Source organism: Pipistrellus hanaki (genome assembly GCF_964339955.1).
Source record: "Pipistrellus hanaki genome assembly, chromosome: 1".
In the NCBI taxonomy this organism is placed as follows: domain Eukaryota; kingdom Metazoa; phylum Chordata; class Mammalia; order Chiroptera; family Vespertilionidae; genus Pipistrellus; species Pipistrellus hanaki.
This window is the reverse complement of record NC_140503.1, coordinates 2573144-2590595: the sequence shown is the minus strand read 5'-3', so window position 1 is coordinate 2590595 and position 17452 is coordinate 2573144. Positions and strand designations below refer to the sequence as shown.

At 42.6% G+C, this 17452-nt stretch overlaps 1 protein-coding gene across 6 annotated transcripts in view; it reads right to left on the bottom strand.

Annotated features, from left to right (window-relative positions):
* Window positions 1–2590: 2590 nt before the first annotated feature.
* Window positions 2591–17452, bottom strand: part of PPP4R4 (protein phosphatase 4 regulatory subunit 4) — a 75454-nt gene continuing 60592 nt past the window's right edge. For 4 of the 6 annotated variants that reach the window (XM_084896524.1, XM_084896529.1, XM_084896527.1 and 1 more), the window contains 8 exons: window positions 13531–13572; window positions 13368–13442; window positions 10609–10675; window positions 10121–10210; window positions 9745–9838; window positions 8926–8996; window positions 7679–7826; window positions 6253–7420 (listed from right to left, as the gene is read on the bottom strand). In XM_084896524.1, coding sequence (XP_084752650.1) covers window positions 7366–7420; window positions 7679–7826; window positions 8926–8996; window positions 9745–9838; window positions 10121–10210; window positions 10609–10675; window positions 13368–13442; window positions 13531–13572 — 642 coding nt within the window. In that variant the 3' untranslated portion in view covers window positions 6253–7365. Of the gene's footprint in view, window positions 3640–6252; window positions 7421–7678; window positions 7827–8925; window positions 8997–9744; window positions 9839–10120; window positions 10211–10608; window positions 10676–13367; window positions 13443–13530; window positions 13573–17452 lie in introns of those variants that run through there. The other 2 variants (XM_084896525.1, XM_084896526.1) reach the window with 2 other exon arrangements.

Here is a 17452-nt window from a genome sequence, read left to right as displayed (position 1 = left end):
GGGAACACAGCGTAACTTGGCCTGACCCAGCGTCTGCATCCGTGCGGCCGTGTCCTCCGTGGCATCACTTGGCAGAGGCGTTACTGAGCCACAGGTCACCGGTTCAACCCCTTCATGTGACAAAGGACGGGAATGGGGAACCAGGCACAGGTCACACTATGGCTTTAAGGCACTCTTGGGTCTTTCCGACATGCGTATTAAACATTTGATTTTAAGACAGCCTTGGTATAAAAATGAATATATTATGCACTGTATTTGCTTTTATACTGATGCAGGTAAAGCATGTAACTTGCTTATAGCAAAAAGTAAAACATGAGCCCCCGAAAGTACCCTGGGCCCTAGGCACTCTGCCTACTGCGCCTGATGGTCAAATGTCCGGGACACGGCCGAGGAAAGCAAATGCTTGCCAAGGTCACCCCGTGGCCCAGGCCTGTTTCTCTCTTCTTTCCACCTAACCCACCGGCGCGGTCCGCTGGCCAGCCGCTGGCTCACCGCTCGGGAGCCGCTCGGTTAAAGGAGGGAAGCCGGCCTGCGCCGAGGCACCAGGAAACAGTCCCCGCGCTCTGAGCGGCCACCTTGTCACAGACAAGGAGGTGTTTTGCGAGTAAATCCTGAGACCCGTGACTAGACCCAACTCACCTTGGAGTGTCAACTGTGTTAATGAAATGCCTATTTGGATTTCTATCGGTTTGCTATTGATTTTATACCTAAAATTAATTTATTGATTAGTCCTTAGCCGTGAATTTAAATCAGAGCAGTGTGTGACAGATGTGAGCAGCAGTAACAGCAAGCTTAAAGGCTGGCTTCCCATCATTCCACAATCCGGCCTGGATTCCCCGCTGTGCTCCTCCGAGGGCACCTCGTGACCGCTGGTAAGGGCAGGGACACAAAACAGAGGACTCACTCCGCCTGTCAGGGTTCAGTTAGCAGGTTTATTTGCGGGAAAATACCCGCTTTTAGAGATGAACCTTACAGGGGAAGCCTATGGAAACATGATGGTCTCTAAAATGAACATGGCCGAAAGCTCACTGCTATGGAGGGTTCCTGTAACATGGGAGCACACTCTCCCTGGCCTCCCACCAGCACGGCCAACGATGCGGCGTAAGGACCGCCCTAGCGCTGCTCTGTAAGGTGGACAGTGGGAAGTGCGGTCACTGGTACAAAAATCCAGCTCTCAACTGAGGGGAGACCCTGAACATTACAACAGGCTTCGCTATGTAAAGCGTCAGGTTTTTAAAACTGTTCCTACAGGCAGACAGACACCCACACACCCACAGTCTCTCACACGGGCTATAATGACGAGAACAGAGTACTGAACGAATCTAACTCATTTCTCTTCTCTGTGACACTCCTACTCAAGCTGAACAGCCTGTTCACTTCCGTTCAAATATTTCATGTTCGCCTACTAACCACAAGGCAAATGGTGCCCCAGAGGAAGGGGCAGGTCTGAGCTCAGGAAGTCAGATAATGGAAATGATTTTCAGATGTGCATGAGGCTGTGGACGGGTATTTCTATATGCTCCTTATTCTACCGCTATGAAGTAAAATCCACTTCCGCCCTGTCTCCACTTCTGCAGGTAGAGTTCCACAGGGCTGTTTTTGCTCGCAGTGCTGACCTGTGAAATTCGAGAGCCTGTCCTTACAATGCACGTTCCCATCACAACCAGCAGCGGTGCCGGCCTCCTCCTGCAGCTCAGGTGGAGGAGGTCTGTCCCACAGCTGGGTCACTCTCGGGTACGCCGCTACGCCAAGAACTTGTAAAGCCTCGTTTCGGTGTAAATCTAAGTATGTGTGGATGGTCATAACGTCATCAATTTGTTTTCTACTCTGATTTTATATATCTGGTTTTAGAAATGTACATGATTTTTTAAAATATCTCAACAATTTTAGAAATGATTATGTTCTGCAAAGGAAAGAGGAAACTTGTGAGCTAATTTTGACTGACTGCTACTTGATTGCTTAGTGCTCTGGAATGAGACTGCCTTGGCCTCTGTAGATCCTGGGCTGTAGACGCTGTAGTGACTTTTCTCCTCTGCGCGCACATGCATACAGGAAACGAAGGTTTCTGACTCTGCTGCATCTGTTAGTGAGCAGCCAACTGGAGCTCTCCTTTCACCTAAGAGGGCAGAGTCCGTGCTTATGAACCACAAGCTGGGAAACTGCTGTCACGCTGAGGTCCCTCTCACGCCCCAGACTCCCCCATCACAGTGCGGAAGGCCATGTCAGTGCTGTGTTGGGAGGTGTCATTAAAAGAGTTCAATGAAATCCATAAGGAGTGCATTAAACCAGCCATATGGTCAAGCTTCTCGAACCTACTCAGCTTTTAAGTACTGGCAAATGGGTTGAATAATTCCATTAACCTATCCTTAAATGAAAGATACTAAGAATCATTAAAAATAGCCAACAGGAGCCAACTGTAAGGAAAGGTGGAGAGGAATTGGAAGTCCCACACCGAGTGGCTGTTCCTGAGTAATTTACAGTTGAGGTCGGCATCTTCTGTTACTCATCACTTAAAAGTGAACTGTCTTACTCTCATTAGAGAATAAAAATGGCAGAAAAGTATTTAAAACTTTTTTCACAAACACAGGTATCTCATTAACCTATGTTTTATTTTAAGTAAATTCACTCTTCATTATTTCACATTATAAAAAGTAACCAACACGCATTTGCATTCACAAATTAGATCATATCTTTATCATACATCAATATATTTTAAAAAACAAAGATTTTCTAATATCAGTATAGATATATGCTAATTGCATTTTGTAATAGAGAAGCTGACAATAGCTTCATACAGTATATCTCAAGATCTGACATTTTAAAATTAATAATCGTACTTGTTCTACAGGCAAACTGTGATGGAAATATTAGCATTAGTATAAATAAAGGCTGTTGATATAGCATAAGCATGATAGCTCAGAGTAACAGCTGATTCAAACTAGATTCATCATTTTTTAAGTAAGGACAAATACAATCTGAAATGTAAACAAAGTATTTATAAAATAAAATTTTCTAGGAAATAAAGGAAATCATGGATCTATTATTTTTAAGGTAATTGTGGCTAAAAGTTATCAGAAACCTTACTGGGATTTTCATTGCCAAATTTAAGCTTCAGAATATCCGGATACACCATGTGGTCACCCCAACCAGACGGGGAACACTGTGGGCTGCTGGCTGTACCCTTCTCATGTGACTGTTCAGTTGGGCTTGGAGATGGGTGAGAAACAGTGTCTTTCTTACTCACTCCCAGCCCCCTCCGCGTGATTCTGAGGGCAACTGCAATCGGTGTGGGCTCTCCTGCAGTGTCAGTGCTAAAGCTAGAACAAGTAAACGGTGGTTTCCTACACAGATAATTCCGCCGCAGTCGTTAAAGCACATACTAAAGTCGTTTTTCATTACACTTCACTGTAACATTGGAATTCTGCAACCACATTATTATTTAATACATAATCTGATTTCAAATATGGGCTTTTAGCAACATCAGCTGCCCTAATGTATCTCTTTTCCATTAATTACAAGAAAAGAAAAGGAGCCGCCATTGCTTTAGCTTTTGTCCATCAATCACATTATCTCCAGGTGTCTTTGTTTTGCGCCTCCTTCATCAAGCAGATGATTTAAGGATTGGATTTTCTGGATTTTCTTTGTCAAAAAGGATGTAAAACAGAGATGGGGGAGGAAAAGGAAGAGAAAGGGAAGAAAGGATGGATGGAGGGAGAGAAGGGGGAGGAAGAGAGGAATGGGAAAGATAAGAGAGAGGAGAAAGGAGAAAATAAAACATGAACAATTTTATCCATATAATGCTTAAAAAGTAAATAAATATAGAATCTATTCTGAGAATTCTGAGCTAGTGAAAAATAAATTACATATTAAATATTACTTGGAATTACCTTTAATTACCAAATCCTGTGTGCTCCTAAAATAGCATTCAGTTCAATTCATACAACTTTCCTTACATTGTTTTTTCACATAACCATAACAGAAATTAATGCAGCTTAAATGTATCAGTCATCTGGCTTTAAAACGTTTAAAATACAAGGCATTCCTATACATCCTTGAAGAAACCTACATTCCCAACTACCAGACGTGCGTGCCATCTCTGATACTGAAAAGTTGGAGAAGGTACTGTGAGGATTTTGTTGAGCAGCAAAAACAGATATTATTTTCTGAAATTATTCCCGAGGCTTATTTTAAGTATAAAGGGTATATTTCCATTTGGAAATAGCGTGGTGCTGAACTGTAGGTAATACTCCACAGAAACATGAAGAAACATAACCACATTGACCCCTGCTCCGGCCATGGGCAGTGTGCATTCATGGGAACGTTGAATGAGAAGCACGTTAGATGGAGGTACAGTTATGGACTAGTCAGTCAGTCACATGTTAAAAAAGCAGCTGTGATACCAATATCCATCCTCCTTCAGAACGTTCAGAGCAGGAGAAACAATGTGATTGTTAGCAGAGTGTTTGTTTCTAGATTCATTTATTAAAAATTATATATATATATATATATATATATATATATATATATATATAATTGGTTATATAATTGGTTATATAATTAATATAAATATACATTATATATTGAAGAGAAATTTCAGTCTATGAATAGGAAAAACATGCTCAACAATGAAAGAACAGATTTAAAAAGTAATCCTGTCTAATAAAAGAGTAATATGCAGCTGAAACTGGTTTGGCTCAGTGCATAGAGCGTCAGCCTGTAGACTGACGGGTCCCAGGTTCAATTCCGGTCAAGGGCATGTACCTTGGTTGCAGGCCCGGTAGGGGGTGTGCAGGAGGCAGCTGGTCAATGTTTCTCTCTCATTGATGTTTCTAGCTCTCTATCCTTCTCCCTTCCTCTCTGTAAAAAATAAATCAATAAAATATATTTTTTTTAAAAAGAGTAATATGCAATTAACCATACCTCCGCTACACCCACAAGCCACGCCCACCAGCCAATCAGAGCAAGTAAGCAAATAAACCCAACCAAGATGGCTACAGCCACAGAGAGCAAGAGGGAGGTTTGGGTTTCCCCAGCAACAGAGGAAGCCAAGCTTTCCACCTGTCCTTGCAGACCTAGGCCTCCACTCAATGCTACAAGGTTTTAATTACAGAAGGTAAACAAATTCCAACAGAAATGGCCGAAACCGGTTTGGCTCAGTGGATAGAGCATCAGCCTGCGGACTGAAGGGTCCCAGGTTCAATTCCGGTCAAGGGCATGTACCTTGGTTGCAACACATCCCCAGTGGGGAGCGTGCAGGAGGCAGCTGATCGATGATTCTCTCTCATCGATGTTTCTAACTCTCTATCCCTCTCTCTTCCTCTCTGTAAAAAATCAATAAAACGTATTTTTTTTAAAAAATCCAACAGAAATGGCTACAGCCATGGAGCAAGCAGGAGGCTTGGCTCTGCTTCAAGCTACAAAGTTTCAATTGTAGAAGGAAAATAAATTCCAGATACTAGGGCCTCTGCTTGGGTCACCAGGGGGCGTGGCCTGCCTGCAAACCACCACAGGTCCCTCACCCAGGCTACCCCACACCCCAAGAGAACCCCCACCCTGATCTGGGACTCTGGGACACCCTTCAGGGCAAAGCAGCCGGCCTCCAGCCATGTACTAGGCCTCTATCCTACCCAATAAACGAGTAATATGCAGATTGACCATCACTCCAATACACAAGATGGCTGCCCTCATGTAGTCAAAGATCCTGCCCCCATGTGGACACAAGATGGCCACCACAAGATGTCCAGCAGGGGAGGGCACTTGAAAGGGACCTGGCCTGCAAGGGAGGGCAGTTGGGGGCAATCAAACCTGCAGGGGAAGGCTATTAGGGGTGACCAGGATGGCAGAGGAGGGAAGTTGGGAGTCACTGGGCCTGCAGGGAAGGGCAGTTGGGCAGGACCCAGGCCTGCAGGGGAAAGCAGTTGTGGGGGACCAGGCCTGCAGGGGAGGGCAGTTAGGGGTGACCAGGCCTTGAAGGGGAGAGCAGTTAAGGGCAAACAGGCTGGCAGGAGAGCAGTTAGGCATCAATCAGGCTGGCAGCAGAGTGGTTAGGGGGGATCAGGCTGGTAGGCAGAAGCAGTTAGGGGCAATCAGGAAGGCAGGCAGGCGAGCAGTTGGGAGCCAGCAGTCCTGGATTGTGAGAGGGATGTCTGACTGCCCGTTTAGGCCTAAGCGGGCAGTCAGACATCCCTCAAGGGGCCCCAGATTGGATTGGAGAGGGTACAGGCTGAGCTGAGGGACAACCCCCCTCCATGCATGAATTTCGTGCACCAGGCCTCTAGTGTGAAATAAAGGAGAGTTGATAGGAAGTTTCAATGGTCTTTATTTTTAAAAATGCCTATGGCATTTAGAAAAGTAAGTTAAGAGGAGAATGAATTATATGCTGATGTAATTGTGTTCTTCAATAGAAGAATTCCAGGGCAGTCTGAGAGGAGGAAGGCCAAGAGTGATGGAGAGGCCAGATCACAGGAGGCCAGAACAGGAAGGCACCGTGGCGGGCAAACCAGGAAACCCTGTCATTTTACCGACGAGACCTGAGGCCCAGGGCGCTGAGCAGAGTGCCCACAGCGGCTCAGCGCCCTGGAGAGGGCCCCGGCTCCAGCTCCCTGCTCTTGCAGACAGGACCCTCTTCTGGCTCAGTCCTCGGGACTTTTAAAGGGACCGACCACCGTATAGTCACTAGAGCAACTGTTCCAAAGAGCACTCTCTGTAAATAAAACTGGCCTCTATATTAACACTACTGATTTGTAATATCAATATTGTTTTTTTCTGTGATACATAATCCTACTTTTTCCTTGAGCTCCTTTCCATAAATTTGTTTCTAAATTTGAATGAATCTTAAATACATCTATATTTATATATACTGGTGAGCAATTAAAAATTTAGAGAAAGTTACAATATAGTTCAGTTCCTAAAAAGGACACCAGCATGGAGCTCCCACTAAAAGATGGATGTCGGAAACCTTGCTAGCATATTCATGAATTAAGGGACATATTAGACAAAGGTTTAAATGCTGATTTAATCTGAAGGTTTGGGCGCCTGTGAGTAGAGTTGGGGCAGGCTGGATCAGTCACATGCACGTGACATGGTCCGTCCGCCCTCAGGATGGTTCTCAGGGGCTGCCCTCCTCCTCCTTTACACTAACGGGAGCACTGGCTTCAGTGACTCTCGCAGACACTAACGGCACATAAAGAGGACCCGGGGAAGGAGGGGACAGGCCCGCATGGCCTCCCTGTCCAGGACAAGGACAGAGTGAGGGCTCTCCCAGGCTGCCCACTCGGGATCATGCTGCAGGAGGACTCCGTAAGGAGCAGCAGGGCCCATCTTCCGAGCTCCGGGCGGTGACACACTGTCCGTGACACTAGCTGTTCAGAGGGAGGCACTGACACCAGTGTCTTCTTCAGTAACGTCCCTGGGTGCAAACCTGTCACAGAAAATTTGTAAAATCTCGGACATCAGTGGGAGCCACTTAAAGTCTCTTGATTCCCTTAGCTGCCGTGTCTCTGCCACATGCAGATCATGTCATACAAAGTGTCACCATGACAGAGCGCGTGTGCTGAGAACCCCTTTTAATGTAGGACATTTCCTCGTTACAGACAGTCCGCTCTTGGGAGCTGAGCGGAAGGAAAGGCCCTGAGAGGAAGGAGGGTGACACACTCAGCGGTGCGTCCTGGTTACTTACAGGGTGGCCTTACGTGGTGGCGGCTCTTTACCTCCACTGCTCTTTGGATCAACGGGGTGAGCTGTCCCGCGGGACGTGCTGGGGAGGGGTGTGCTGGGAGGAAAGGACGGCGGGAGGCTGCTGGCGTGGCGGGTCCGGAACGAGTCATCTGGAAGGAACACACGCCGAGTCAGACTCACTCCGTTTGCGGAGCCAGGCGGGCACCGGGCGGAGGTAGCTTGACGGGAGCGGCCGCTTTCTATTTTAAAGTCAATTTATTATGGGAGAGTTTATAATAAACTGCGTCCCTACCAAGTGTTCCTTCCTGCCCCTTGTAATCGCCCCCCGCCTCCGTCCGTGGGGACTTGTTTGCATTTTTGAATTTTCTGTAAATGGAATTGGGTAACATGCCCCCTGTTTGTGTCTGGCTCCTCTCAGCACAGTTATGAGGAGGCTCGTCCATTCCTTGTTGGAGCGGACTGTGTCCCCCTGCAGGGATGTGTCAGGATCGGCTTCTCCATGTCCTGCTGCCGCACAGTTGGTTTCCCCCGGTTTTTGACCCTGATGAACGGAGCTGCTCTAAACAATCATGCACGAGTCTGTGCGGAGATGTAGCTTTTGCTCTCTCTTCGGTCACAGCCTGGGCTGGGACCCTGGTCACACAGGAGGTGCTGTCGAAGGAGCTGCTCCCGCGCTGCGCACCGGCGTGTCTGAGCGGGCAGCGTGCCCCCGTCCCACGCTCCACGCCGGAGCCTCCGCTGTCAGCCTCTCAGCGGGCACCGCCACCCGCCTACGTGCCACCTGCGGCTACTTCTACCCCCCAGGGCACAGCGAGTCATCCTGACAGACACCAATTTGCCAGCGAAACCTAACCACTGGCTCTCCAGCCTTTGGCCCCTGGTCTCACGTGTCAAAGGTGGACTATTGAAATGTTAGCTGTGTGTTACCTCAAGGAGAGCCCTCGTGTTTTAACTGAGTTTGTTCCTGCAAAACACTTGATTCTGCCTCAGCGGGTCCTCAGACCGTGGCAAAGCCCATCCTATCATTTTGTCCCTTTTTCTCTTTTAAAAGAACTCTTACGTCTTGATACAGTGAAAACAAAATAGGACAGTCAAGTATTTTCTCAATTGCTAGAAAAAGGTTTCATAGGTATTTGGTAAAAATACAAGTTTAGGAAAAACACTGTATCTAGAAATACAGAAATTACTTAAGGAAAGCCATATTTCATGGAATTTCGCAATGCTTTAGGAACTCAGGATTCTACTCACCAGTCAGTGAAATCGTAGAAGCCTTTGCTAACCCTGAGGCAGAAGGTGTATATGCTACCGTAGAAGTTTTACTGGAAAAGAACATGATTTAGTTTAAAATGCAGGAACATGCTTATTTCAATCCCACTCATCAGCATTTGGTCTTCTTAAATCTTTTTTTTTTTTTTTTAATGTTTTCCCCCAGCCCTGACTAGTTTGGCTCAGTGGATAGAGCGTCGGTCTGCGGACTCAAAGGTCCCAGGTTCAATTCCAGTCAAGGGCAAGTACCTTGGTTGCAGCCACATGCCCAGTAGGAGGTGTGCAGAAGGCAGCTGATTGATGTTTCTCTCTCATTAATGTTTCTAACTCTCTCTCCCTCTCCCTTCCTCTCTATAAAAAATAAAATAAATAAATAAAATATAAGTAAATATATAAATAAATAATAAAATGTTTTCTCCTATTTCTTATGAAACATGCTTGCTACTTCTATTTTTCATTTATTCTTTCTATTCCATGCCTCAAAATAATTATGTGCCCTTGTCCAGGAGTTGAGCCCTCAACCCTTCAGCATTCAGTTAGACTGATGCTCTAACCACTTACCTAACTGGCCAGAGCAAAGTATAATATATTGTCATGGCGGTAGTCTTCCTAGAATACCAGTACCTATTTTTATACAAATTGGTCGACTACTATTTCTTAACAATCTTCACAGGAAAAAAAATTATCTACCCATAGAAAACTCAAAATCAATCCTAATTTTTATAGTAATGTAACTATTTCACATATAATGAGATTTGACTATAAAATAAAAATTAAAACGTGAAGAATGACAAATCATACCTAGAACACTTGTCTAAGTTGCCATATTTTGTATGGAAAGTGTGATTATTAATAGACTGGCTTCGAATCAATTTGGATTTCTTGATTTCCTTGCCTAGAGTAACAAGAGAAGGAAAATATAATTGTTCACTTCACCTTGAGAGGCCCCACGCCCGGCCCCTCTCCCGCTCCCACCGTTTCCGTTCACAGACAGCCCAGCTTCCTTTCCTCAGTCTGAGCTCCTGGGGCATCTTTCTCCCAACTGTCCAGTAAGGACTCCCGAAGCAAACAGTGAGAGGAAAGGGTGCCTCAGAGTCACGCCTCTGCTCTGAGGAGGTGACGTCCCTGTAACTGCTTTCTACAGAAGGAAACCGAGGCAGATGAGGCCGTCTCTTACTTGCCGACGTGGACGTGGTGCTGGCCGAGGGCCCGGCCACAGCAGCGGGGACGCTCTTGGGCGGCGCTGTCGGTGTCTTGATGTCTCTGCCTAAAACAAACTCTGCTGTGAGAGCTGGCATGGCCTCGGGTGCTTCCCCACCTCACAAACACACAGGCCACACAGAAACAAGGAAACACGTCCCCTGCTAAGCAGCATTCTTTCCACGTGTGCTTACCCTACATGTGTACGCATTTCCATCTCAGTCATCAGTGACCCATTCCACATTCTCATGGCTGCTGTCACTTTCCTTTGCAGGATCTGAAGCTCCACACTGATCCCCACCCCTTATTCACGTACTCTTAGCATCCAGACATTGGGCAGCCAGTTTTTTCAAACTACTTTAGAAGTAAAAGCAGTTTTCCATAGAAAACTAGCATGGGCTCTCAGAGGCCAGGATTAAACACTATTTGTGTGAGTTAGTGGTGAAGACACAACAACATACTCACGTTTCTTTTCGAAGGTTTTCTCACTCACGGGCCTTCCGTCTTGTTGCTTCTCTTTCTCTAATTGTTCCTATTATTAAAATAGTATCTGAGCGTTAAAGGTAAGCATAAATAGATTTAGAAAAAATGTACTAAGGAGAAATTACTCTAAGTTCTAGAGAAACAAATATTGTTTATAAAAATCCTTTAAAAAGTTTTTTTCTTTTTCCCCCCAAATTAGTGTCTCCAGTTTCTTTCAGATTTGTGTTTTGTGGGGGTTTTTTTGTGTGTTTTTTTTACATCTCAGGAATTGTGCTTTTGAGGACTTGTTAGGCTAAAACAAGGTGTTAGTAACATTGTGGGAATGACTCTTTGCTTTCTAAGATGTATTGTAGTTACTGATTCTCAGCAAAATGTTTGTTACTATTGGTCATTTCCATTTCTGATTGATAAATAGCAAAATAATGTGTTTTGTTTTCTTTCAAATATGTTTTTTTTTATTTTTATTTTAGAGAGAGGAGAAGGGAGAGGGATAGAGAGATAGAAACATCAATTGGCTGGCTGCCTCCTGCACACCCCAAGCCCACAGCCCAGGCATGTGCGCTGACCAGGAATTGAACCTGTGAGTTCTTGGCTCCTGGGTTGATGCTCAACCACTGAGCCACCCTGGCAGAGCAAAATGTTTTTCTTTTAAAAGACTGAGAGGAAAGGAAATAGTCTTTGGGACATATTAAAAGTGTCTTATTGAAGTATAATATAAAGTACATAAATTGTAAGAGCACAGCTCAATAAATTTTCCCAAAATGAACACACCTATAATATATAGCCACATCAGCTGACAGATCAGGATATAAAACATTACCAAAACTATATATATATATATAAACTATACTCAGCAACTGGAAAACACACATTCTTTTCAAGTGCACCTGTGAAATAATGAAAAAGATGAAGAAAGGAGACAAGATAAAAATGTCCATACAGCCCTGGCCGGTGTGACTTAGCATTTGGAAAGTCCACCACACACCAAAGGGTCATGGATTCAATTCCTGGTCAAGGGCACATACCTGGGTTGTAGGTCCTATTACCAGCCTCATTCAGGGCATGTGAGGAAGGCAACCAAGCAATGTGTCTTTCTCACATTGATATCTGTCTGTCTGTCTCTCTCCTCCATCCCTTTCTCTCCTCTTTCTCCTCTTTCCTTCCCTTCCACTGTTTAAAAATTAATAAAAAAAATATGCAAGGTTGAGGATTAACAAAAAAACCAAAAACAAAAAAAATCTCCATAAAAAGAACCAAATGAAAATTCTAAAACCAAAAATAAAAAAATATAAAACTGAAAAATAAAACATCATTAAGAGTTATCTGCTAACAGCAATGTTATCTATTTCTCTATCTTTTCCATTATCTTGATCATAGTAATCCTAGTTATCCTAAAGTCCTTGTCTGCTAACTCCAGTATCAGGATCATCTATGGGTCTTTTTCTATTGCCTGATTTTTCTCTTAGGCATAAATCATTCAGTCCTAAAAAAATTTTAGAGCTCTCTTAGTCTTAATCCTGAACTAGAAAGTGAAATTAAAAATTTTAGCTTATATTATCTCAAATGATACCAAAAACATAATATACTTAGAAATAAATCTAACAAAGACTTCCTTGAATGCTACACTATGAGAAAAAGTAAAGGAGGCTAGAGATTAGGGGTGACAGGGGAGGTCAATGGAGGAAAAGGTGACATATTTAATACTATATGTAATACTTTAAACAATAAAATAAAACTTTAAAAAAGTAAAGGAGAACATCTGTAGTCGTGGCCGAGTGGTTAAGGCGATGGACTAGAAAAAAGTAAAGGAGGCTACATAAATGGAGGGGTAGACATAGTTCATGAATTAGGAAGGCTCATGTTAAATGGCAATTCTCCAAATTGATCTGTAGATCAATCCTAATTAACTCAATACTCACAAAAATTCTAGCAGGCTTTTTATAGAAATGAACAAACTGATTCTAAACTTCATATCAAAATAAATTATGATGATGGAAAAAAGCATGACAAAAAAGATCACATAACATTATTAAATTTATATAAATTCTCGTTGCAAACTAATTTGTAGTGACAGAAACTAGAGTAATGCTTTCTGGGGACTGCAGTAAAAGATGGGAATCATAAAGGGACATGGGAAGCCTTTAAAGCAATGAAAATGTTTGGAGCTTCGATTGTGTTGATGGTTTCATAGATACACGTATGTGTTAAAATTCCTCAAATCGTATACCTAACGTATATAGTTAATTGTATGTCAATAATGCTTAGATAACATAGTTTTTAAATCCTTTCAAATATCACTTTCCTTATAGTTCATAAAATCACAGATATCAAAAGATCAGAACTCTTGCCCTGGCCGATTTGTTCAGTGGTCAGAGCGTCAGCATACAGACCAAAGGATTGTGGGTTCAACTTCCAGTCAAGGGCACATACTTTGGTTGTGGTTGCAGGTTCTCCGGTCCTGGTAGGGGCAAGTGCCAGAGGCAACCAATCCATGTGTCTCTCTCATGTTGATGTTTCTCTCTTTCTCCCCTCCTCCCTTACTCTCTCTCTAGAAATCAATGGAAAAAATATCCTCCAGTGAGGATAAAAAAAAAAAAATGATCAGGACTCTTTCGTGATTTATAATAGAAAGAAAAAAAGTAGTATAAAATTGAAAGAAATTATTTAATAGGTTTATTAACAAAGCATATGTAATATTGGTCAGAAAAAAATATGTGTATGTGCATGTGGAAATAACATACCATTTCCAAAAGAAGTAGTTCTTCTCTTTCTTTCTCTTGATCCAACAAATCTTTCTCATAAAACTTGTTCTGAAACTAAGTTTATGTTTAAAATGAAATTGTGAAACATTAATGATGAGTGTATGTTAACTTTTAAGAATAAAAGCAAAGAGCGTATACTTACAGCATCCATAGACATTTCCATTCTGTCCAACTCTAACACAGTCTGTAAAGAAAGTTTTTAAATATTCAATGGTAATTAAATCAACCAGCATTTCACAAAAAGACTGTTTCCAGAGGCAGTTTCAAATAAGAGACTTCTACACTATGTATAAGGTTTGTTAGAAATCTTTTAAAGTTCTTCCAAATTCTACATTATATATTTTTATTTTTCTTCAATCTCTATAGTTTTAATGCCAGGATCTATTTAAACTTTTAAAGTTTTTTACTTTAAGGAGAGCAAGTCTACGCCTGGCCAGTATGGTTCAGTGGTTGAGTGCCAACCCATAAGCCAGGAAGTCACAGCTCAATTCCCAGTCAGGGCATGTGCTAGGGTTAGCAGGGGTCTTCAAACTACGGCCCACGGGCCACATGCGGCCCGCAGAGGAGTCTGATCCGGCCCGCCAGGTTTTTTGGGCAGTGAGCGCAGCCGAGGTGTTACAGTAGGAATTAGTAGTTCATATAGTCCGGCCCTCCAGCTCTCTGAGGGACCGTGATCTGGCCCCCACTTTAAAAAGTTTGAGGACCCCTGGGTTACGGGGCCGATCCCCAGTGTGGGGTGTGTAGGAGGCAGCCCATCAATGATTCTCTCTCATCACGGATATTTCTATCTCTTTCTCTCCCTCCACCTTCCTCTCTGAAATCAATAAACATTTTTTGAAAAAATAAGAGCAAGTCTAGAGGAATATTTTACATACTAAACATATGCAATTTAACTAATTTCTAATAATTCCCAATGCCACTCTTCGGAGTTTTCAGAAATACAGTATAATTTTTGAACTTTAAAAACACATCTTAGCTAAATATATATCAAGTAATCTGTCATTTGGCTTAAAATTCTTAATTCCTTTCCTTCCTACAGAAACTTTTGATTAATGTGACACTCTAATCAATAGAAGAGACTTTATTCTGAATTCATTCTCTCAATGTAATATTTGTCTTTCAGAATATACTGGTCTGACACCAATTATTTCAATCTAACAATGATCTATCTACCCCAGGGCTCTATCTCTGACAGAGCAGAGTACTTCTCTAATAAAGTAACTCTAATGGCCAAAATAAAGTACAGCTACACATTCATAAGCCAAAGCTATCTGTTGCAAACATAATCCTATATAATAAAACCCTAATATGCAAATCGAATGGTGGAACAACCAGTCACTATGATGCATGCTGACCACCAGGGGGCAGACACTCAATGCAGGAGCTGCCCCCTGGTGGTCAGTGTGTTCCCACAGGGGGAGCACCGCTCAGCCAGAAGCTGGGCTCATGGCTAGTGAGTGCAGCGGTGGTGGCGATACCCTCTCCCGCCTCTGCTGCAGGTGGGCTGTAAGAAGCGAGGGGTCACAATTGCAAGAGGAATGTCTGACTGCTGGCTTAGGCCCAATCCCTAGAGAGAGCAGGCCTAAGCTGGCAGGTGGATATCCTTCCAGGGGTCCCGGACTGAGAGAAGGTGCAGGCCAGGCTGAGGGAACACCCCCACTATATGATTTATATATATATAAGTATATATATAAATACTTATACATATAAGTATACTTATATATAAATTTTTATTTTTATGCTGAAATTGACAAAAATTTGAAAATTTATGCCATGAAAAATCTGTTAAATAAAGTTACTTCCCATCTTAAAAAACTGATAAGAGTCAGTTACTCCATTTTTATCCGGAAGCTTTGTGTAGCTTCTCTCAAAGGTCCCCATACCAACTCTTCAGTATAAGGTTGTATGATAACATTGTATTACAGAATTTTGATGGGACAGATTGACTTCATACTCAAAATAAGAGGAGTATTCCAGAATAATCCATTGTAATCCATTAATTTAACTATATCATTTCAGTACCTATCTATGGGTTAGTTTATATTATCTCACGCTAACAGATTCTTCCAGAAAAGTAACTAACCCTCTCATGTGGCATATTAACTTCCTTGCCTAAACTTCTGTAATTAATAGCAAGGTCAGAATTATCTGATAGAAACAAGTGTGCGTGTGTGTGTGTGTATGTGTGTGTGTGTATGTGTTTAAATTTAGATGCATGTCCGGGTGCTGGCTATTTCTGGTTATTTCAGTTGATGAAGAGAAATTCACATCTCAGTAAAATAAAGTTATACTAATTAATATTAAGTTATCAAGTCACTTTATTAAAAAGTTCCTCATGTGACACTGGAAATTATTCCTAAGGGAAAAAAAGAAAGAAAAAACACACACAAGGAATTCTTTTTCTCAAATCAATGTGATTATTTAAGACATTAATAAATTAATTTCTCTCAATACAAATAAATTCTCAAAAACTATGTGTCCTAAAGTTCACATTCATATTCATAAAAGCAACCACTTCTTTGTTGTTAATCCTCACCCAAGGATATTTTTTCATTGACTTTTAGAGCAAGAGGAAGGGAAGGAAGGGACAGAGAGAGAGAAACATTGATGTGAGAGATACACATCGATTGACCAAGGCATATGCCCTTGACTAGAATTGAACCCATGACCCTTGAGTCCTGGCCAACTCTCTATCCAGAACCAAACTAGCTAGGGCAAAAAGCAATCACTTTAATTTGGCTTAATCTTATAAAAACACTAGACCTGGTACACAGATTCGTGTACTCATGGGGTCCCTCAGCCTGGCCTGTGGGGATTAGGCCGAAACCAGCTCTCTGACATACCCCAAGAGGTCCCGATTGTGAGAGGGCCCAGGCCAGGCCAAGGAACCCCACTGGTGCACAATTGGGACTGGGGAGGGATCGTCATAGGGCTCCAGGGTGTGTCTGGCCCTTTTGCCCAGGCCCAATCAGCCAAACCCCAGCAGCAAGCTAACCTATAGTCGGAGCGCCTGGAATGACCCCTGGTGGTCAGTGTGCATCATAGCGACTAGCCAAATGATTGAACGACTGGTCAGACACTTAACATATTAGGCTTTTATTATATAGGATTAGCATTAATTATATATCAAGCATAAAACAGTTTTTGAAGATTAAAGTATTTTAAGGTTTGACTTCACAAATCAAAATTCTGACTGTTTTAGTGTTCCATTCCCAAACAATCCCTATAATAAGATCACATACTAAAACAAACAAAAAAACCGTAAGACACAACGTTACTTTATTGAAAAAAGGATGCACTTGAGAGTAAGAGATCTATACTCTAGTCCTATTTCTATCACTCACTAAGATGACCTGAAGCAGACACTTAATATTTCTAGGTCTATACCTTCTGTGAAGTCAAACGCACTGAATTACCGCAGAGGGCCCCTCCGTGGCTAAAGGTCCATAAATGTGCCTTTTCCATTTTACCAACAAAGCTTTCCCTCCAGATTATAACTGCTTGTAAGTAAAGTCTGGTGAATGAAGTATTCAGTACTAGTTGAACAGTATTTATTGAGCACCAAAAATGTACCAAGCTCTCTCTTGTGGAGCTTATATTACTACTAATAATACCTAATGAGTGCCAACTTTCATACCCAATTGTAGCACACATCAACCAAATCAGTTACTAATTCTTAGTACTCTAGCAAGAATATAAAGATCTTAACATACTGCCATCCCATCAAGCTAAAACAGTGAAGATATAAAGATTATCCTTTTTTAAATATATTTTATTGATTTTTTACAGAGAGGAAGAGAGAGGAATAGAGAGTTAGAAACATCGATGAAAGATAATCATCGATCAGCTGCCCCCTGCACCACCCCTACTGGGGATGTGCCTGCAACCAAGGTACATGCCCTTGACCGGAATTGAACCCGGGACCTTTCAGTCCGCAGGCTGACGCTCTATCCACTGAGCCAAACCGGTCTCGGCAGATTATCCTTTTTTAAATAGTTTATTGATTTTAAAAGTGAGAGGATGGAAGAGGGAGAGAGAGAAACAGTGATATGAGATCAAAACAT